Source organism: Gigantopelta aegis, chromosome 9 (genome assembly GCF_016097555.1).
Source record: "Gigantopelta aegis isolate Gae_Host chromosome 9, Gae_host_genome, whole genome shotgun sequence".
NCBI classification, from domain to species: domain Eukaryota; kingdom Metazoa; phylum Mollusca; class Gastropoda; order Neomphalida; family Peltospiridae; genus Gigantopelta; species Gigantopelta aegis.
In genome coordinates this window covers 58,276,093-58,300,623 of record NC_054707.1, presented here as the reverse complement: position 1 = coordinate 58,300,623, position 24,531 = coordinate 58,276,093, and the positions used below count along the sequence as shown (strand labels likewise).

General features: G+C 39.9%; 1 protein-coding gene across 1 annotated transcript in view; it reads left to right on the top strand.

Moving 5' to 3' along the window:
- LOC121381665 overlaps window positions 1–24,531 on the top strand; it is a 235,383-nt gene that overhangs the window by 167,838 nt on the left and 43,014 nt on the right. The window contains exon 11 of the mRNA XM_041511009.1: window positions 19,340–19,486. Coding sequence (XP_041366943.1) covers window positions 19,340–19,486 — 147 coding nt within the window. The remainder of the gene's footprint in view (window positions 1–19,339; window positions 19,487–24,531) is intronic.

Sequence of the window (24,531 nt, the reverse complement as noted above, 5' to 3'; positions counted from 1 at the left end):
GGTTAGGGGTGACTATTGCGGTCCATTTTATTATTGCAATAGTATTGCGATAGGTAAAATACTATTGTGATAGTATTGCAATAGTGATAGTACTATTGCAGTAGTATTGCAATACTATTGTGGATTCTTAAATTGCTTAATACAAGTAATATTAATAGATATTTCACAAAACTATTATATATGTATGTGTGTATGTATAGGTGTGTGTCTGTGTGAGTGTGTATGTGTGTGTGTGTGTGTGTTTGTGTGTGTGTGTGTGCGTTTGTGTGTGTGTGTGTGTGTTTGTGTGTGTTTGTGTACGTATGTTTATGTTTGTATATATGCCTGTGTTTATTTGTAATAATGTCAAGTACTGAAATCATATTTAATAAATTTATAATATAAATATCACATTGTTATGCTTTCAATGCTCATACTATTGAAACTATCAATAGTTGAGCAAACAATTGTGATAGTTATCGATAGTTGAATTAACTATAAGTGCATTGCTATCGAGACACTGACTATCACAACATATCGATAGTTCGATGTATTGTTACACCACTAGCCATGGTACTATAATAATGCAGCGATAGTGTAATAGGTTGATCATGAGTGCATGTCATCACAGCTATATTTATTCCAGCGAGCTCTGTCCTGTGCTACTTCTGATTGAGTAAACTAGTCTGAGTGGCAGTCCTCTTGAGTTGTGCAGCAAGGATCTCCTCAGAAGTGGATGCTATCCTATAGGCAAGACACTAGCATAGGCTTGGAAGATGGCAGCAACTGGGGAGCCACTTATTAAATGCGAGTTCATATTGTGCATATTGTAGCCCCCCAGTTTTAGAGGGGGGGGGGCAGTGCTTGCCCCCCCCCCCCCCCAATTCCGATGCCTATGACTAGATAAAGGTTCATAGAATCAAACACCATTGGACTCTTCATTGTGCAAAGATACCGTCTTGATTGCTGATAACAGTTTTAGATACCGTCTTGATTGCTGATAACAGTTTTATTGTTCAGATTTAACATCATTTCATCAGTCCTTAAAGGTAGAGTAAACTCAAACAAGAGCTTTATATGTTGGAAAGATGAATACCCGGACCACCAACACATGCTGACACTTTAACAAATGAAAAACGCGTAATTTTAGAGTTAATAAAAAAAACATGATTATTCCTGCTAACTGGGGGCAGCCATTTTGTTTAATTTTTGTAATGTCCGGTGGTATAGCTTGGGGTGAAGTGACATCAGCTCCGTCCACTTACTCTATGCACAGCGCTTCACTTTCATAAACCTGACGTGTAAAACAACATAAATGACTTGATAATATAATAAACTATTTAACTAAATATGTTTCAATTTGCATCAATAGAATGAAATGGAGTTGTAGTATTTTTCTTTTTTAAATAATCCAAAGAAAAAAAAAGCATATTATTAGGCCTATTGGTATGCTACGTTCAAAAACGACCACTCACAATACCCAAGTGATAATTTTCTTTTCTTTAGGACTATGTAATTGGTCAGTTTTGTGATTTTAGATGGGAAAGTTTACTTAATCAAGGGTTTTACAGAATTACGTACAGTAATAAAGCAGGATGGCTGATCGATTACCATTAGAGTCTGTGCGGTTAACACACAATACCCTGTGATCTTAATAAAAGAGGCATGTCTTTTTAGTGTGTCTAAACACAGTGTCTGGGGACCGTCTAAATATATACCTGCCAATCAGGAACCACAGGTACAGGCCACCAAAAGAAAAGACCAATTAACTAAGAAAACACTCTTGATTATTATTTCAGTACGTGGGTTAATTTATATACAAAACATAATACAGTTATTTGAACGCTTTGACAATGGTGGTTTATTTTGTATTAAAAATAATATATAATTGTTGCTGGCTTACTGGGACGACTATTATTAAAGAATATTGCGATGCATCCGCAAAAATCAGGTATATTTTGTTTCTTCAATTCGAAGACTAATTCCTGACGTGACACGTTAGGTATTACGTAACCAGCAGCTCGCCAGAGGGCGTATTCACTGGGATGATGCAAAATGGCTGCACCCGTTATATATAATAGCCGTCACATTTAACCATTTTATTAATTAACTATACGATTATACTTGTTGATATTAAGCACTGCTGTCCATTATATATCGTTGAATATGCATACCAGGTCAAATGCCTTAATCGTCCCTTCCTTTAACCATATGTTCATCACCATATTATAACCCATAATTATGTGTTGAATGCATGCTAAATAAAACATTCCTTCCTTTTCTATATATCTGTAATATGTACAGTGGTTGATGGACTTAATTACCAAAACAAGAATAAGTCACAGATGTATTAAATCGTATCATAGTTTTATGATGCTACTTTCTTAACATCTTATATCAGTCTTTATTTCTCTTATTATTTATTGCACATATAACCATGCATTTACAATGCACATATGTTTAGCAGCATGACACATTAATATATTAAAACCAGTTCTGGGAAAATGAAATATTGCAGCAAATATTATTCCAGGAAAACCTTGAGCATTGATTACAATTGCACTGGGCCATTGTGGCGAATATTGATGTTATCCTCTATGTCATGTCTAGTTAGATTACCTTGCAACACACGTCATACTAATGGAAAAATATGATAATGGTGCTGCTTTATTATTAAATGGGCAAATAGACATGTTTATGTTTCTGCCAGGTGAAAAATGTTTAAGCTAAGATGTGATGGAAATATAATTTTTGGTATATTAAAAGGTTTACCGGTACTGTTGTAATTTCCATACTGGAACTCTGTAAACTGTTATTACATAGCAAATTCATCACTTCAGATGTATTTAACTACATGGGGTACATTTTTATGGTCTGTTGCATGGTCTATAAATTAAATATCATATTCTTCTGTCTTTTTTTTCTCTTTCTTTACTGCATTTTTAAGTTTATGGGGTGGGACGTAACTCAGTGGTACAGCACTCACCTGATGCGCGATCGATCTTGGATCAATCCCTGTCAGTGGGCCCATTGGGCTATTTCTCATTCCAGCCAGTGCTCCACAACTGGTGTAACAAAGGCCGTGGTATGTACTATCCTGTCTGTGGGATGGTGCATATAAAAGATCCCTTGCTGCTAATCGAAAAGAGTAGCCCATGAAGTGGCGACAGCAGGTTTCCTCTCTCAATATATGTGTGGTCTTTAACCATATGTCAGATGCCATATAACCATAAATAAAATCTTGTGAGCGTGATTAAATAAAACAATTCCTTCTAAGTTTATTGTCATTTATTGTGAGATTGCATAACATTCAATGTTTTTTGTGCAATAATGGTAGGAGTACAGGGTTGTATTGTTAGTGGTTTGAAAATATTGATGTAGTTTACACAAAATGAATGAATTATAGATCTGGACTGTTTTGATTACCATACCAGCAACAACCATAAAAATGTGTATTCCAGGGCCCCTAAGAAAAATGCGGTTTCAGCCTTATCAGTCCAACAGAAGGAGACTATAGGTTTCATCTCCGTCTGTCTATCTGTCTATCTGTCCATCTGTTCCACATATAGAGTTCCAGATGGGGTTTTTCATAATGCCTTGAGATATTTGGGTGACATTTTGTGTGTATATATACACACAGCTGTATGAGCCTATTTTACCCATTTTTCACAGACAGAGTAGCACATACCATGGCCTTTGATATACCATCGGTTGAGTGCTCACTTGCGGTGCTTGCATCACAGGATCAAACCACCTCAGTGGACACATTCAACTGATTGGTTTTTTTTTCTCTCATTCCAACCAGTGCACCACAACTGGACAAAGGCTGTGGTATGTGCTTTCCTGTCTGTGGGAAAGTGCATATAAGCTACATTCCACCCCTCCAAGTCAATAAAATACCAATTAAATAAGTATACCATCGCCAGTATCCAATGAATGCAATGGAGGCTATTCCTTTTATTAATCCCAACTACTGGTACTCTTATTTTTAAGTCATGATAATAACACAATGAGCAAACATTAATCATTTGTATGGTGTAACTAACAACAACGAAAAACAAAGAGATATTATGTTTCATTTATTAGGCTACCAGACACTGAAGAAGCCTCTACATGATGCATGTGACAGTAACCCAGCGTTTGCTGAAGAGCACTTTGCTGACATCCGATGTGTAACTGACACCGTTACCAGTTCATTGTTTTACCACACATGATGTCAGAGAGTGTTTTTTATTAGTGGCTCAGACTGCCATGAGTGCCATGTTTGTCTTGATTATTATAAGGATGGGGGTCAAGGTCAGTAGTACTTTCTCACCTGATGTATATGGATTGTAGGATCAGTCACCCTCAAAGGACTTTTTTCTGTCCAGTTGTAAAGTGGTTACCTGATGTGCAGTTGGTCTAGGATCGATCCCCACTGGTGGGCACATTGGGCTATAAAGTACCTTGAAAAGTGTAAAGTGTATCAGAGAAATATATTTGTGCATTTTATATATGTACTCTGTGACTAACACATGAACATATCTATAATTGTCTGAGGAGTGAACCGCTCACCTGATGGCAGTTGGTCTGGAATCGAATCACATCGGTGGACCCATTGGGCTATTTGTCATTCCAGCCAGTGCACCATGACTGATATATCTGAAAGTCATGGTATGTGCAGTTCTGTCTGTGGGATGGTGCATTATAAAAGAACCCTTGCTTCTAATGGAAAAATCAAAACCTATATTAGCTCGACCATTTACCTTTCGACCGACCGTTCAAAATTGCGCCAAATTCCCTCGATCAAAATTGCACACCCTTTTCTCTTTGGCATTTAACTGCTTCATTCAAATTCCATAGCACCACCACCACCCCCACCTGCCTGCTACTGATTTGATCGGGCTGCTGGTGCTCCCTTGCACCTGCCAGTGCAGGCGGTCCCTCCTCTCCCCTCCCCCTACCTTTCCTGTCATGGACGGAGGAGCCGGCCAAGGCGTGTGCTACAACAGCTTGTTCTGAATGTGCACGTAAAACCCTATGACATGACATGTAGCGGGTTTCCTCTCTAAGACTATATGTCAAAATTACCAAATGTTTGACATCCAATAGCCACTGATTAATAAATCAATGTGGTCTAGTGGTGTCATTAAATAATACAACTTCATTTTTTGTATCATCTATAGAAGAGGTACATGTTTTGGTTTGGTAGGAATAGCCAATATATGGTGGCATTTTGGGAGTGTGACAGTTAACTCTGTTTCACAGTATTCATCATCTTAGACCGACGGTAGATGCACCATTTTCTACTTTGTGTTCTGCAGGGGTTTTTTCAATTTTTTTTAAACATGATATCGGCCTTTCTGTAACTTGTACTGTACTTGGAATTCTTATGTTTTGATATGCATTTTAGCCAATCACAGCACTTGATTCCTCTGCATGAGATATGTTGGCATTGGCTATCCTGGACCCAGCATGCTATGGTAAAATGGTAAAAAAATTATTTTTGTTTTCCACTCAAGAGTTTTTGTCATTTAGGTTTTCTTTTTAATGATACATTTTCAATTATTTTTCAGTTGATAATTAAAAATAAAGTTTGTTGCTCTTAAAAAAAAGTCCATTAAAATGTATGTGTAATAACTGGCATGCTTATAAAAAGTATTATGAATAAATTGAACCATTCAGAAATCAAATTGAAACAATAAAAAAGCAGGTTTCTTCTTGCTCTTTTTATTTTAACCAAATGTTGAAATTACCACATACATATCAGACAAAATTAATTTAAAATATGTTGACATTTGTTAATTCCCCACTCCCTTTTTTTTTTGGGGGGGGGGGGGGTATCATCAGTTATTCATATCACTAATACAGATGATTTTTTTGTTTTAAAATGTTGGGCCAATGTATTTTAAACATATATACTGACGTCCAAAAGAAACTTTACAAGGCTTGAAATTGTATTATAGAAAACCAGCAAATGGTATGGTGGATATATATATATATATATATATATATATATATATATATATATATATATATATATATATATATATATATATATATATATATATATATGAAAGTATCATGAAGATCAACATCTACAACTGGTGTTTATTATGATTTTTTTTCGATTAGCAACAATATCTATCAAATTATTAAAATTTTATGTACAGGTATGTAAAACATTTTTTTAGATGTCAGTAACTATAGTATTAGCAATGGAATGAGCAGAGTAACTATCATTGGCCTGTGTTAAAGTGCTTGCCTGTTGCATTATTGATCCCATCATGGATTGGGCCATTTTTGGTTCTAGCCAATGCTCCACAACTGGTGTAAAAAACCAAAAGCCGTGGTCTATGCTATCTTGTCTGTGGATGGTGCTGTCCAGTCTTTGATAATATGTCTGACACAGCTTGTCCGACACCATATAGCCATAAATAAAAACCTATTAGCTAGGTTACTGCAAGGAATCTAGACTAGACAGCAACTGTCAGCCAGTACCTAATATCAGCCTTTGGTTGAATTGAAAAAAAGAGGGAAACGAACCTCATTTACCAAAGGCATCATTATTGATTTGAAGACTGCCTGCTCCATGGGATGATACTCAAGCTCGGAGTTAAATGTATGCATTATCTTTATACATGGGACAGGATATAGTTAAGTAGGAAAAAGCTTAACCTGAGGTGTGTTGTGGGAGAAAAAAGGCATATAAAAGATACCTTGCTGCTTTTTAGTAAAATTAGCAGCTGGTTTTAACTCTTTTAAGTCAGGACCAAGTAAAAAGTCTGGTTTTAAGAGGTATCCAGTTCACAGAGGTTCTCTCCTGCACATATATTTAAAAAGGGACCATGAAAAATGTCCAGTTTGGAGGGAATTCAAGTTTACAGAGGGTCCGGTTTTGAGAACTTTCAGTGTAGTTTCATTGCAGTTTGTGTCCATGCTTATATCCAATTAAGGTTCAAGCATGCTGTCCTGGTGACATACCTCACAGTAGTAGTAAGAGAGAAGTCAGTATAGTGGTCTTGCACCTCCCCATTGAGACATTAAATCTGGATGACATAATTGGTACCTGTGATCAGAACTGTATCTCTGCACAATGCAGAGTTGAATGGGTATGTGGTAACATGATTGATTCCATGAATCTCTGTTTGGTGCCAGGTGGGACGTAGCCCAGTGGTAAAGCGTTCGCTTGATGTGCGGTTGGTCTGAGATTGATCCTCGTTGGTGGGCCCATTGGGCTATTTCTCATTCCAGCCAGTGACCATGACTGGTACATCAAAGGCCTTGGTATGTACTACTCTGTCTGTGGGATCGTGCATATAAAAGATCCCTTGCTGCTAATCGAAAAGTGTAGCCCATGAAGTGGCGACAGTGGGTTTCCTCTCTCAATATCTGTGTGGTCCTTAACCATATGTCTGACGCCATATAACTGTAAATACAATGTGTTGAGTGTGTCATTAAATAAAACATTTCTTTCTTTCTTTCTTTCTTTCTTTCTTTCTATTTGGTGCCACTCATGAGGAAATCCTTTACTGGACAATACATCCGCTTGACCGCTACAAAGAGGACTGCCACTTCTAGAATAGTTTGCTAAATCAAAACTAGGACAGGGCAGAGCTCTCTGTGGGTGGGAGCCAAAACAGGGTGAAAACCCAATTCCCACCAGCTTTAATAAGGTTCATGGCTTAACCACTACACCACTATTGCCGATATACATGTATATATTTTGTTACCAATCTGTACTGTTATAGCTGGTAAAGTCTGGATTGTGTTATTGCTAAATCAAAACTAGGACAGGGCAGAGCTCTCTGTGGGTGGGAGCCAAAACAGGGTGAAAACCCAATTCCCACCAGCTTTAATAAGGTTCATGGCTTAACCACTACACCACTATTGCCGATATACATGTATATATTTTGTTACCAATCTGTACTGTTATAGCTGGTAAAGTCTGGATTGTGTTATTGCACACGGGGGATGAAAAAACCCACTGATGGCAGTAGAAATAGATAGCCTATTATCTCAGAGGGTGTTCGTTACAGCAGACAAATAAACAGACAATGCAGAGTATTCACACTGATACCATCATAAAAAAGAATGCTAATTTGCTTGTTTTACTTGTACGTTTTGTTTCAGAACAAATCCTTAGTGAATTCAAATTTATACCGGATTTGTTTTTCATTTGCAGATACTCTCAATTTTGCTCAAAAGAACTTTTTTTCTCACTTTTTTAAATAGTGTTTGAAAAAGATATTTCTTCTTCGAAAACATGAAATTAACAGCTGTATCTGTTATCTTGTTTATTGGTTTTGTATTCATTTGACAGCTTTGAAGGTTGTTTTCTTTACAAATAGTTTGCACCTGTCCCGTTTTTGTAAAACCTGTTATTGTTATATGTAGGGAATGGTATTTGTATGAACTCTTTAACCAGTTCACCATAATATGACTTATAACTGAGTTCTAGAGGAAACTGAAACATTGACCTGATGGTGCATCAACAGAAGGTAGTATGATGAACAAACACAGTTGCAACTAAAACTTGAGTTGTGTTGACCTTATTAATCTAGAAATCTTTATTGTGTTGACCTAGAGGTACAGATTGTGTTGACCTAGAGGTACAGACTGTGTTGACCTAGAGGTACAGATTGTGCTGATCTTGAGGTACAGATTGTGCTGACCTAGATGTACAGATTGTTTTGACCTAGAGGTACAGATTGTAGTGACCTCGAGTTACTGGTTGTGTTGACCTAAAATATTGGTTTTGTTGACTTACAGATACTTATTGTGTTGACCTAGAGATACAGATTGTATTGATCTAGATATACTGGTTTCATTGACTAGTGGTACTGGTTGGATTGATCTAGATATACTGGTTTCATTGACTAGTGGTACTGGTTGGATTGACCTAGATATACTGGTTTCATTGACTAGTGGTACTGGTTGGATTGACCTAGATATACTGGTTTCATTGACTAGTGGTACTGGTTGGATTGACCTAGATATACTGGTTTCATTGACTAGTGGTACTGGTTGGATTGACCTAGATATACTGGTTTCATTGACTAGTGGTACTGGTTGGATTGACCTAGATATACTGGTTTCATTGACTAGTGGTACTGGTTGGATTGACCTAGATATACTGGTTTCATTGACTAGTGGTACTGGTTGGATTGATCTAGATATACTGGTTTCATTGACTAGTGGTACTGGTTGGATTGATCTAGATATACTGGTTTTATTTACCTAGATATACTGGGCCATGCTTATAAAACTTTTAAAGTCTAGACTCAATCTCTAATGATGCTGTCATGATGTTAAAGTCTCAGACTCAATTAGAATCTGAGTTTAGACTCTAAAAGTTTTATAACCACCAGGCCTGACCGGTTGCACTGATGTGGAGGTAAAATTCAGCAAAGATTGAAATACAGTGAGATCTGCTTAGCAGCCATGTCTTTAACAAAGATATGGATTGTGTTGACCTAAAGGCAGTGGCTGTGTTGAGCTAGAGGTACTGGTTTTGTTGACCTAAAGTTACTGGTTGTGTTGACCTAAAGGTATTGGCTGTGTTGAGCTAGAGGTACTGGTTTTGTTGACCTAAAGTTACTGGTTGTCTTGACCTAAAGGTGTTGGCGGTTTTGACCTAGAGCAACTGGTTTTGTTGACCTCTATAGATACTGTCTTCATTGACCTAGAGGGACTGGTTGCATTAACATGGAAGGACTAGCAATCTGAAAAACAGAGCTAAAGTTCAATTTAAATACAGTAAAATATGTATGTGTATATATATCAGGGGTGGGGAAAAGCCCTTTTCTGCCGGTCTGGGACCGATTCTCGATCTCTGAGACCGAAATTATTTTTTAAAAACGTGTTTTGCCGGTCCCACTTTTGTCATTCTTGTCGGTCCGAACCACCTGTCCATTTCTATTATTGGAACAAATTCTTATCCGTCAAGTGGACCGGCCTGCCCAGACATCGGTATCTCATGCATGATTTAAAATAATAAATAAATAGTGGTCAGTATAGCTTGTGTTTCAGACGTCTGTGATTTTAAAGTCTGCCTAAGTATATATCGTCAGTCACTGAAGTCGGACCTACAGTAGTGTCAATCCACAGCCACTAGGCTAAACATTAATTTTGTCAAAGTTGCTGAGCCAGTCAAGAGATAAAACAGACGTTAACAATAACACCATTCTTGGTGAGAGAGCCATCAAGGTAGTGAGTGAGTGAAGACATACAGCGGGGCTAGCTCTGGGTGAGCAAAACATTTTGCCAAATTACCTTTAAAAAAATGCAAAGCAACAGTTATTTTCCAACAAAATAGCAATTATTACGTGATATTTTTGTTTGCCAAAAAAAATAAAAAATTGCCATTTGTTCATGAAATAGGCAATTGGCTAATTTTGTGAGTGCTCAGTGTTGAGTGCTTACCTGAGATCCTACACATCCGTCATTAATAAATCAATTATTAATGTTTCTCTTCTTTGCTGTGGGAACACAACACATGTTATAGCAGTTAATATTTAAATAATATCCCAACCAGTGCCCCACGGCTGAAACCTATCTGGAATTCTTGATATTTAAGTTTTTATACTGTGTTTCTGAGTTATTTGCTGTGTCCACATTCTCTGTCCAAAACGTAAGATATGGTTTTGGTTGATACAAAGTATTACTTGGCATACATTCTGCATGGGGGACACCATTTTAGTCCATTGTCAGGGCTTCTAGATTATGGTAGCCACACTCCCATGGCTAGTGATATTCAATATTGGGCTAGTAACAGGGGTGGGGAAAGCCCTTTTCTCCCGGTCTGGGACCGATTCTCGATATCTGAGACCGAAATTATTTTTTAAAACGTGTGTTTGCCGGTCCCACTTTTGTCATTCTTGTCGGCCCGAAGCACCTGTCCATTTCTATTATTGGAACAAATTCTTATCCGTCAAGTAGACAGGTCTGCCCAGACATCGGTATCTCATGCATGACTTTTAAAATAATAATAATAGTGGTCAGTATGGCTAGTGGCAAGACGTCTGTGATTTTGAAGTCTGCCTAAGTATATATCGTCAGTCACTGAAGTCGGACCTACAATAGTGTCCAATCCACAGCCCTAGGCTAGACATTAATTTTGTCAAAGTTGCTGAGCCGGTCAGAGATTAAACAGACATTAACAATACACCATTCTTGGTGAGAGAGCCATCAAGGTATTACACTCCAATTAAAACAAAGGACCCAGAGTTTGCAACTGGTTACAATCAACATCTGTCAACACCTATATACGGAGCTTGGTCGGTCGAGTGTCCCAGTCCGAAGCAAGAGACTTTTGTGCAATACAAACTGCTTGAAATAGCATAAAATATACTGAAATAATCTATAAATGTATTTATTGTTGACTGTTCAATGTAGTCTATCCAATAATTATAAAAGAGTTTAAAATTAACAAAAGGTTTCCACTTTTTTGTTAACAAGTGGGAGTAAGCAGAACAGCTATTTGTACTGGTTATCTCAAGAGCCAGTAGAGGTCAAATTTCGTCCAATCAGTGATGACGTTATTAATCTCTTTGTCTAAACATGTGCTAGCTTAGGCTGTCAAACGCTTCAACGGTGCGATCTTTTATGAATTTTCAGGACACAGTACTGAATACTCGTACTTTTTATACATATATGGGATTTAAATTCATAACTTTTATTCCTTTTTTATATTATTTATTCCATTATGTAAAATATATACAATTTGTGGGGTGTTTTTTTCCCACTGAGGTGATAAAAAAATGTTATTATTTTATTCCTTTCTTTTTCCCCCTCTCACCAACTCCCCCCCCCCCCCCCCGTTAATGAAGACATCAAGCGGGACCGATTGACAATTTTATTTTTCCCCACCCCTGATATATATATATATATATATATATATATATATATATATATTTGCTGAATAGCATGACTTTCGTGGAGATATTCAATGCACGTGCAACGACGAACAATGCACGTGAAATGTCATACCCTCAATAGTGTTAAAATCAAGTTTGTAATGATTACATGTCACACTCTCTCCTGTCAATTTGCATTGAATATTCAGTACCATAATTGTCATGGCACGTCGTAAATTGTCAGAGGCTACAAGGTGGCAAATTATTGGCATGAGAAATGCAGGAATGTCCTTCAGACAAATTGGACGTTAACTTGGGCGCAATATTTCCATCATTTCAAGACTGTTGAACAAACACAGGGTTACCAATGATGTTAAAGATCGTCCAAGACCTGGCAGACCCCGTAAGACAACAATAAGAGAGGATAGAGCATTGTTGAGACTTGTTAGGTGTCATTCATGGGACTCGAGCACATCTTTAAAACAACAGTGGTTACCAGGGAAAGCCATTTCCTACAGGACCATCAGGAATCGGCTGAAAACAGCAGAAGACCGATCAAGCATATAAAACTGTCTCCAGCTCACAAAGCAGCATGACTTGCCTGGTATAATCAACGTGTTTACTGGAACATTGCATCATGGCGGAGGGTTCACTTTTCCGATAAGAGTCGTTTCTTATTGCATATGGTGGATGGTCGTAAACGTGTCTGGAGAGGAACACAGCCATGGTTCCCCACAGTATCCAGGAGATGGTTTGGGGAGGGTCAGTCATGGTATGGGGATCCATTTCCTTGAGTTGCAAGATGGACCTCATCACCATTCATGGTAACCTTAATGGGCCTCGGTATCAACAGGAGACCCTTGAGAGAGCTGTTGTCCCCCATTTTGATAATCATCCTCTAGCCACAAGACCCACCTTCATGCATGACAATGCCAGGCCTCACAGAGCATGTGCTGTTACCCAGTTCTTGCAACAGAATGCTGTTGAGACCATTCCATCGTCAGCCATGAGTCCAGATCTCAATCCCATTGAGCATCTGTGGGACATTTTAGGCCGTCGTGATCGACAGAGAGACCCACCTGTCCAGACTCTCAATGAATTGACTGCTGCTTTGCATGATGATTGGAACAGGATTCCTCAAAATCAAATTCAGAGATTGGTCCAAGGAATGAGGAGGCGTCTTAAAGCAGTTGTTCGTGTGCAGGGAGGTTACACAAGATACTGATGGAAAGTCAATATTTGAACTTGACAGACATTATTCTTCAATTTCGTGAACCAGATGTGTGCATGGTACTGACAGTTAAGTCTGGGCAACAACAGTGAAATTCGTAATGTTTTTGAATGAAATGAAGTCATTTTCCAAATCTGTACCATCTTCAAATAAACCACATTATGTCATGGTATTATTGGCTATGACCGGCCTCGGTGGTGTCGTGGTTAGGCCATCGGTCTACAGGCTGGTAGGTACTGGGTTCGGATCCCAGTCGAGGCATGAGATTTTTAATCCAGATACCGACTCCAAACCCTGAGTGACTGCTCCGCAAGGATCAGTGGGTAGGTGTAAACCACTTGCATCAACCAGTGATCCATAACTGGTTCAACAAAGGCCATGGTTTGTGCTATTCTGCCTGTGGGAAGCGCAAATAAAAGACCCCTTGCTGCTAATCGGAAAGAGTAGCCCATGTAGTGGCAACAGTGGGTTTCCTCTCTCTGTATTTGTGTGGTCCTTAACCATATGTCTGATGCCATATAACCGTAAATAAAATGTGTTGAGTGCGTTGTTAAATAAAACATTTAATTTTTTTTTATTGGCTATGTTTCTCTTCATCCCTTTCTGTTCAATGAAAATTTCATATGGTATGGAAATCTTTGACACATTTCATGCACCAGTTCATTAAAGTTGCTCAGTCTGAGCACATACGGGTGTTGCTTAATTAATTTCCATATGTATATATATAATAACAGGTTACTATGTTTTGATATCGTGGTTATTTGGTAAGGTTTAGATAATGGAGTGTGAAGCTCGCCTGTTACACTGTTATCGAACTGAGCCAAATAACCACAATATCAAAAAGTAGTAATTGATCATTTGTTTATCATGCAATCCCTTTAAAGTTATATTTTTGTAATATGTTTTAGTCAAGAGTGGTATAGAAACTATTCATTTTATCGTATAGAAACTATTACTGGAAGTTAGACAATAGCAGGTGCACAAAAGAATCTTGGGAATGACATAGCCAGCCTAAAAGTTATGTGTTTCCAAATTTTAAATAAAATACTTTGATATTTCAAAGTCTCTTGTGTCACAGCATTACAATTTTTATATCCTTTTTCTGTGAAAATAAACTTAGTGTATGTGTGACCTGAAGAAGATCTACATTGCTAGTGACTGTGACATCAGATGCCATTCCAATATAAACATTCTTTGCAGGAAGCTACTTGCTTTTTTGTTTCAAAATGTTTAATCCAAAATGCTGGCTAGTTCTGAATGGTAACGAATAATGGAGAATTGAAAAATAGGAGGTAATTTGATGTTACAGGAAGTGTAAATGTTATATTTATTTATGCAGTTCAACAATTATTGCTGTATATGGATGTTTTAAAAATGAGAAAACGATCTACCTCAAAATTGAGCAAACATCCGTCATGCGCACAACTCAGTTCCTAGGGGTTATCAGGTCAATAAGAAGCATAGTTACATGATTAAAATAAATACATCTATAAAATTATATGCAGGTTGGACTGTACATACACCAGTAGCAGGTATTTAGATGAACACTCGATGGTGTAAAGGAAAGGAATGTTTGTTTAAAGACATATCAGCACATTTTAAAATTACATTAATCCAGTGTGTGTGGTAATGGTTATATCAGTACTCTGCTATGGGATATAAGTCAGAAGATGGCAAAATGAAACCCACTGCCACAACAGGCCTCTTCTACTGAAAAGCAGCAATGGATCTTTATATGCACTTTCCCCATAGAGAGAACGGTACATACCACAGTCTTTGATGAACCATATGTGGGTTACTGATTGGTCCACTAAGATTGATACTTCATTGTACATCCATAGCTTGATGCATGGTCGGTTTGGGATCGATCCCCATCAGTGGGCCCATTGGGCTATTTCTTGTTCTAGCCAATGCACCACAGCTGTGGTATGTGCTATCCTGTATGTGGTATGTTGAATAAACAAGATCCCTTGCTACTAATAGAAAAATGTAGTGGGTTTCCTCTCTAAGACAGTATGTCAAAATTACCAAATGTTTGATACCCAATGATTAATAAATCAATGTTCTCTAGTGGTGGTGTTAAACAAAACAAACCATATGTCCCGACACCATATAACCGTAAATAAAATGTGTTGAGTGCATCATTAAATAAACCATTTCCTTCCATCCTTTTTTAATTGTAACTGCAATCCATTTTGAATGATCTAGAGTTAACAAAAAATATGTATTCTAAGCAAAACTGTCAGAAACTTGATAAAGATCTAAATACACTGCAGGAATTATGAAGGCAACAACCATGAGATGTAGGTCAGATATTGCAACAGTGAAAAACATAGAAGTATATTAGACACAGTGGAGAGAATTTTGTTGGGGATCGAAGCTTTTAATTGTATATGCTTTTGATTCTATATGCTTTTGTTTCTATATGCTTTTGTTTCTATATGCTTTTGAGTATTCCAGGGTATTTTTAATTTAGTTATTGTATCATTTTTATCACTGACTTGAGCAAATGTACGGTTTTACAATATCATAGCATTATGATAGCTTTAAAATTATGTAGCATGGTCACTAGAGCCATCCAATAAATTAATAACGACCGAAATTGATTGTTCTGTGGTGTGCAAGTGCCACTCAAGTGTTGCAAAAACATTTTACTTGGTTTTTAAGGATATATGTAAGAAATAGAATACTAAATTTATCTTACAACTTGTTTAAAAATGTATCCAATTTGAGTTCGCTCATTAAATATGTCTTGTAACATAAATGGTATTCAATGGCAATTAGATATCATTAATCTTTTAAGACATAAAATGTATCCAACTTGCTTTCACTCGTTAAGACACATTTTTTAAGCAACTCGTATGATAAATGGTATCCAACAGCCACATTTACCGGCCTCGGTGGCATCGTTGTTAGGCCATCGGTCTACAGGCTGGTAGGTACTGGGTTCGGATCCCAGTCGAGGCATGGGATTTTTAATCCAGATACCGACTCCAAACCCTGAGTGCTCCGCAAGGCTCAATGGGTAGGTGTAAACCACTTGCACTGACCAGTGATCCATAACTGGTTCAACAAAGGCCATGGTTTGTGCTGTCCTGCCTGTGGGAAGCGCAAATAAAAGATCCCTGCTGCTAATCGGAAAGAGTAGCCCATGTAGTGGCGACAGTGGGTTTCCTCTCAAAATATGTGTGGTCCTTAACCATATGTCTGACACCATATAACCGTAAAGAAAATGTGTTGAGTGCGTTGTTAAATAAAACTTTTTTTCTTCTTTTTTTCCCCAACAGCCACTCGTGCAGTATTCTCTGTATATCACCTGTGTAATTTGATCTGCATGCTGGAAAAGATACACAATCATTGTTGTAAATCATGCATGTTGTCTTGTCATCAGATCATTATTTCATGCCTCTCATCAATAAAGATCTCTCTTGACATGCATGTTTCTTCCCCTGACTGGAACACTGACATGCTGTGTGGGTAGTGGAGAGTGTCTCGGGTAACAATGAGTTGAGCTGATTACCTATCACATCCTAATCTGAGTATAATAAACAATATTGATTGACAAAAACAAAGTCTGTCACCAGCTAGCATGTACGGTTTGCTGTTTACAAGTCCATTTCCTGCACAAGTGTGAAGAAATATAAAGGAATTGCAATTAATATAGGAGTTTTCCCTGTTGGCTAGTTCCAACTGTTGAATTGATGGTAATAAATATACTCAACAAAATTAATTAAGGGCCTGTAAATGTTTTTGGCATTTTTCTTTTAAATATGGTTAAATTAAAATATAGGGGCCTAATTCACAAAGGTCTCTTAGGCTCTGCTAGACAACAAAGCATTCGCTTTGTAAGTCTTTTAGCATTGCACTGTGATATCGCAAAGTTGCGAGTTTAGTGAATTAGGCCCCAAATTCTTACATTGAAAGATTGATCTTGTGGCTTGTTCTTAATTTTGATGTTTTAAACAGCAATTTGGAGTGAATAAAGAATGGAAGGGAAAATATCTTTACAGACCAATGAAGAAAAATATTTTGTTTAATGACACCACTAGAGCACATTGATTTATTAATTGTCAGCTATTGGATGTTATACATTTGGTAATTTTGACATATAGTCTTAGAGAGGAAACTGCTACATGTTTTCATTAGTAGCAAGGATCTTCTATATGCACCATCCCATAGACAGGATAAAACAAACCACAATCTTTGATATATACCAGTTATGGTGCGCTGGCTGTAATGAGAAATAGCACAATGGGCCTACCAACGGGGATCGATCCCAAACCGACTGCACATCAAAGAGCGCTTCACCCCTTACAGACCAATGAGTAACAAATCCTAGCCAAATGCACATTTTGGTGATTTTCATAAATTCACTAAAAAAACCACCATGTGGAAGACTTTTATATGTATGGGGGGTCATATTTAAAATTTACTGAAACAATGTTTAGAAATCATCAGTGATCAGATCTTGTTAAAATAATATGCCACTAGCAAACAATTACCAAAAAGTCCTCTGGCCCTTATTTAATTTTGTTGAGTATATACTTGACTTAAATGTCGAAAGAGATATTGAACGTGTGTTGCACTGAAGATTTCCAGTTTATATTGTAATGGTTTTGGCAAATGGACAATAATGACTGCTGATGGAATGTCTCTATTCAAATATTTTCTGTTAATTATTTCACTTACTGAAACAACTATGAGAAATTTTTAGAAAGGACTGTTTTTTAAGAAAAAAAGAAGAAAAAAACCTATGTTGTAATTTAAAGACTACCATTTCTCCAAAAGAACAAGAACACAGTTTTATACACTGATTGTATCATAGTGGCAACTCAACTCAGTATGGTTTCCTAATTTGTTTCAAATGAATATTACAATCAATTTGGTGAGCAAAATATTCCATGTTTTTGTTTTTATTTTTCTAAATTTTAATCCATTTCCAGAAGCCCAGTCTGGTTTGACATCACTAATAATACGTCTTTCCATAATAACAGCAGCAAGAATAGATTTTTACATCATTCTTAGTACTGGTATTACATACCTTGTCATTCTAATCGTTACATCTGATTACCCATCATCAACATTAAGTTAGTCAAAAAAAGAAGAAAAGACACGGCTAGAATGTAATATCCAGTGAAGATGTCTGATATTGAGAACACTGTGCTGTCATTTACACATTGACGTAAAGGAATTAAATTCCAATTCTGCAGACATTGTTGTATTCGGATAAAGGAATTAGATTTAAGCACTGCAAATGTTTCACTGTTTTAAATGGTTTGTGCTGATGCAGAGTTCCAAGAGGATGTTCAAGACAGAATGAATGAATGTTTAACAACACCCCAGCACAAAAATACATCAGTTATTGTTCATGGCGGTATCCTCTCCATGTTGTGATGAATGACATGCTCTATCACCACATTTGTCACAAGAATGAACATTCATTTCAACTTATTCCCATGCTTATATCCAATTATGGTTTAAACATGCTGACCTGGGCGCACACATCAACTATCTGGGCTGTCTGTCCTAGGACAGAGGGTTAGTGCTTGGTGAGAGAGAAGGGGATGTAGTGGTGTTATAACCTAACCAGTGAGTTGTTAAAACTCACTGTGGGTGTCAACCGGTACCAGTCTGCAAACCCAGTACTCTATGTCCGACAACTTAACCAAGACACCACCGAGAATGAACAGGAAAGTCTATCATCCAAGGACACTAGTAGTCAGAAAAAACTCATCCTTTCTAAAGGTATCCTTGACACTGGAATGGCAAGTGTTGTTTCAGATTTACTACAGACATTTAACTTGTAAAACCACACCCAATGTCACAGTGTTCAGGGGTGGCACAGTGTAAAAAATAGTCGTACGGTTTGAGATTGCCAGACCCTTCTTTCAAAATGCACCTGTGAAGGATATTTTCACAGATACAACAAATATAATCCACAAAAAAAGTAAAGATGAAAACTGTGAAATGATATAGCTTCGGTTGTTTCATTATCTTTTTTTTTCAGGAGGATCAATTGTCATTCAATAAAGTTATAGTGCATAAAATATAAAGTTTATTAATATTTAAATGTATTATATTATGTCACTATTATTTATCCTTGGAATTGTTTGGACAAACAATTCAGCAATAACAATCCAGGTTTACCTGGGTCATGTTGACCACCTGACCTTGTTTCCCTTGGATGGGGGTAGGCACAGTGTAACAGGAAATCTGTGAATAAATTTAAAAAAAAAAAAAAAAAATCCAGGTTTACCAACATAAGACACTAATGTTAAAGTTTTGTTTTCAGATTGAGATGTTGACACCGAAGCAGAATGGTGCAGTTTATCAGGATCAGGAGGACGATGAAAGCAAGCGGTCACAGTCTTCGGCCATCAAGGGCATGTGGAAGAAAGCATTCAAAAATCTGAAGAGTAATGAAAAACAGAACTGGCTGGTAAGTCACACATTTTCTTTCACAATTAGTGTGGGCTAGGGGGGGGGAGGGGGGGTGGAACATAGCCCAGTGGTAAAGCGCTTGCCTGATGCATGGTCGTATCTGGGATAGATCCCTGTCTGTGGGCCAACTGGGATAGTTTTTGTTCCAGCCAGTGCACCATGACTAGTATATATCAAAGGCCATGGTATGTGCCATCCTGTTTGTGGGATGATGCATATAAAAGATCTCTTGCTACTAATGGCAAAATCCTGTCCCGGACGGAGAAGCCAGCATACGGTCAACGCCTGCACCAATGACAGGTGTGCATTACAACAGTTTGCTCTGAATGTGCACTTTAAGCCGTATAACCTGACCTAATGAAAAATAGTCTTATTCAACTTACTGTACTAGCACAACAACAATGCTATACGACCCTGAGTTATAACCTCCACTGCAGAATTATCTCCCCTTGCCGGATGTATCACCTACACCCGCGCATGGGTAGACCGTATATCCTCGTTTTTGATTCTGCAGTCCTTCCTTGCAGTCATGTTCGAGTTCTGTAGTAAAAAAAATTGTCAAATTGTTAAATTGTTTATTAATTTGTAATTTTGTTTTACTCTGTCATACGAGGTCTTTTGGGTGATTTACACAGGGGGTTAATGTCTGACAGCCGGTTTCTTCCAGGTCGGGCTCCGTTCCACCTGGGGATTTGCTTTTGCCTCCGTCGGTGGAGGCGGCGCCTGTTACAGTTACAGATTCGGCCGGTCCGCATCGTCCCGCCCATGCAGTTTCGTTTCCGTTACGGTCAGCGCATGACGCGTCGTTTGAGAACATTTCTTCTTCGGAAGAGGATTTTCCCCCTGAATCGGTGTGTGGTTTGGGGGAAGGGTCGGCACCAGGTTCGGTGCTCGATGAGATTCCCATTTTTGCCGATGGTACGCCAGACGGCGATTATGATTACCAGGCGGTTCTTGGTTTTGTACGGGAACAGGTCCGACTGGTGTGCGCGGATGCAATTCCATCGAAGGAGGCTGTTCAGTCTTACAAGGGTGTTTCGTTTGGAAACCGGCCTTTAGCGACGGACGGTCCGCGGCAGGATTTTGGCTTGCCGTTAGCGCACGAGGCGCATGAATCTCTTGCGGAGATTGATGCTTTGATTGCGGGTAGCGATCATATTTTGGGGGCGGTAGTGGAAGAGTTTCCGGCAGCGTTGGCTACTGGGAAACTGTTGTCTGCGGCGAAGGTTTTGTCCACGTCTTCATATAAGACATTGGGAGCTTCCTTCCTTTCACATCCAGCGGTCGTTTCCGTTAGGGTGAAGGCAGACTGCCACCCATCTCCTAATGTCAGTGTGCCACTCACGGATTTAGAGACTTTGGAGAGGTTATCTAAACTTCTTTTTCAAGTCAATAACCATTTAGGTACGTTCCTATTTGGGTTAGATAACGCAGTCACGGGTCTTCCGCCGATGGCTAAGGGTTGTTTGTTGGCGGCTTCTAAAGCTTCTCATCATGTCGCTCAGCTTGCTCTGGTGTTTTTGCCAACAGTCTACTTCTGCGTCGGGATCACTACCTGGCGGGACTGAGAGCGACGGGTGTGGTTAAAACCTACTTTGGTAGTCGCTCAGTAAGGGAAACCTTACTTTTTGGGACCAATTTTAACTTGGTCATGGACCAAGAAGCGGCGAAATTCGTCCCTGCTGCTCAGTCCCGAACTGCTCGTAAGCGCCAGGCGGTGTCTACTTTTAAGCCTCCACCTGTTAAGAAATCGACTTTTCTTGACAGGTATCAGATTCCTGTGGTGTCTGATTTGGGCGTGCAGTCTGGTAATGCCCGTGGTTCATCGAAACAGGGACGTTTTCGGGGGAAGCCGGCACGTTTTCGTGGTTCCACTCGGGGCAAGGCGCCCAGGGGTGGGAAGCAGCCGGGATGAGGGTGCGTGGACAATTGACATCTGCTTACAGATCTTCCTGTGGGGGGCAGATTGCGCCATTTTGTTCAAAGTTGGTGCAAACTGCCAGATCTGGACCCATGGGTTTTGTCGGTTGTCCGCAATGGATACAGAATTCCGTTTTCATCACCCCCTCCACTGACGACCTCCCCCCGGTTACCTGTAGTACCATCTGTCGAAAAAACGAGTACTGGTGGAGAAGATGGTTGTCGAGTTTCTCGACAAGAAAGCCATCCAGGAGGTAGATTTGGGCACTCCGGGATTTTATTCCCATCTGTTCTTCGCCCAGAAGAAGAATGGCGAGTAGCGACCAATTCTAAACCTGAAGCCGCTGAATTTTTATGTCGTTATTCCATCTATGAAGATGGAGACGATTCAGTCTGTTCGCGCTTTGCTTCAGGTGGGGGAATGGGCGGCGTCCATAGATTTGAAGGACGCTTACCTGCATGTTCCAATCCATCAGGATTTTTGGAAGTACTTGCGGTTCCTCTACAACGGCAGAGCTTACGAGTTTCAAGTTCTGCCGTTCGGATTGGCCACAAGCCGTCACGTCTTTACTCGGGTAGTAAAGGCAGTAGTGGGGCGTGTACATCTGTAGGGTATACGGATGCACAATTACCTGGACGATTGGTTAATTCCGGCGGCGTCACAGACAGCATGTCTCGTGGGCGTGGAGTTCGTGATCGACATGATTTTCTGATTGGGGTTTATTCCCAATTGGGTCAAGTCGGAATTAGTGCCAACGCAGGTTTTCACTTATCTCGGGGTCGTTTTCAACCTTGTGGAGGCGTCCGTTCTTCCAACAGATTCGCGACTTCACAATTTCACGACGTTGGCGCAATGTCTTCTGGTGGAGCAAAGTGCGTCAGTGCGCACGCTCCATGTGTTGATAGGCCATCTCAAATCGCTGGCGGCGCTGAATGTGCGGTTCAGACGGTTCAAGAGACCGCTTCAATGGCATTTGTCCCGGGTGTGGGATGGTCTCGGCTGGGATTTGGTGATACCATTGGGGCCTTGGTTCATTCTTCTGATCCAAGAGTGTCTAGTGGACAAGTGTATGTCCGAGGCCGTTCCTTTACACCCACTTTCTCCAGAGTTGGTCCTGTTTACCGATGCTTCCCTCGAGGGGTTCAGTGCACACCTTTTGGATCAACATCTGTCAGGGGTGTGGACTCCTTCAGAGAGGAGTCGTCACATCAACCTGTTGGAGATGGAAGCAGTGCGTCGCGTTTGTCTCCATTTCAGGACTGTTATTCGACATCGTCGAAATTTGTTGAGGTCGGACAACACGTCGGTTGTTGCATACCTCAATCGGTGGGGAGGCACCAAATCCCTGTCATTGAGTCTTGCGGCTTTGGAGATTCTGGAATGGTGCGACGATTGGGGAGTGGTGTTATCGGCCAAACACATTCCTTCGTCCGTGAACGTTTTGGCGGACACCTTGAGTCGTCGTTCCCCGGTTCAGACGGAGTGGATGTTGCACCGGGTGGTGGCTTATTGAGTTCTTCAGTTGTGGGGGAGTCCTTAACTCGATATGTTTGCCACTCGCCTGAACAGTCAGTTGCCAGTGTTTGTATCGCCGGTACTAGACCCACTGGCACTGGAGTACAATGCGTTGAGCATGGACGGGACGGGACTGGATTCTGGCAAGATTCTGGCAAAGATAAAACAGCAACCTTTAGTGTCACGCTCGTAGCCCCGAGTTGGGCAACTCATGCCTGGTTTCTTCCGCTCCTGTCACTTTTAGTGCAGGAGCTGGTGCGGTTGCCGTTGATACCCGATCTGCTCAGTCAGAGACTGCGTCGGACAGAGTGGCATCCGAAGCCGGAGGTTTTCCGACTTCACGCATGGCGGTTGTCGGGGTTTCCCTCCGAAACCGAGGCTTTTCTAAACGGGTTGCTGAGCTTGTCTCCTCTTTGAAGTGCCAGTCTACGGAGAGGGTCTACCAGTGTCACTGGCGCGCTTGGGTTCGTTGGGCGACTGAGAGGGATGTGGATCCCTTGTCGCCTACTGTTAATGACTTAGCTGAGTACTTTCTGGCTCTTGTCCAAGAAAGACAGCTGAAGGTTCAAACAGTGAGAAGTCATCGGTCGTCCATTTTCACTACTCTGAGGCAGTGTGGACGTCAAGATTTCAAGATTTGCCTAAATGGAATGTTTTTCTGGTTCTTCATGCACTCAAAGGCAAGCCCTACGAGCCTTTGAAATTCGCCAGTCTTCGTCATTTGACGTGGAAAACTTTGTTTCTGGTCTCACTAGCGGCTTGCCGTCATATTAGTGAGATTCATGCTTTTTTGCATGATTTGGTGGATTACAATACAGACGGGTCAGTTGCGTTACGTACTGATCCTGTTTTCGTGGCTAAGAACCAGGTGCCACGGGAAGAGTTTCTTCCGGCCATCATTCAATGTTTATCTCGTACGCTTTCTGCGGATAATTCTGATAGACATCTTTGTCCGGTGCGGGCTTTGAAATTCTATTTGGAGTGTACTAGAAATCTCTGGCAAAACACGAAGAGACTCTTTATCTCTTTCACTCACCAGCCAGGAGACATTACGAAGAATGCTTTGTCGAGATGGATTGCTGCAACCATCAAACTGGCATATGAGAAGGCGAGTGATCATGTTCTGCGGAATTTCTCCGTTCGACCTCATGTGATTCGGGCGATTTCTGCTTCCCTTAATTTCCATGATTCTTTGGACATTTTCAAGGTCATGAGTGCGGGGTTTTGGAAAGGTCGACACATGTTTGACCAGTTTTATTTCCGTGATATGGCTGTTGGTCCGGACGGAACTCAGCGGATTCAATCAGTCATTGCAGGGCAGCAAGTCATTTCGGTGCGCAGGGCCACGAGTAGGGGGCGACCCTTATTTCGTCCGGTCCCTACCGGCAGTCTTTCTGGGAGATAGTTCTCCACCTCCTGTTTGGAGAGTGGGGGGTGGATGGTTGACTATCTGGGGCAGTCGAGTGTCTTTTACCATTACTTGGTGTGCGGGTATCCTCACCTAGTTAACTTGGTTTACTTTTAATTGGGGTTGTAGTTCTTCAATTTAAAAGTCACTTTGACATTTTATACCTCGTATGATGTGGGTTGCTTTTTCACTGTATCAT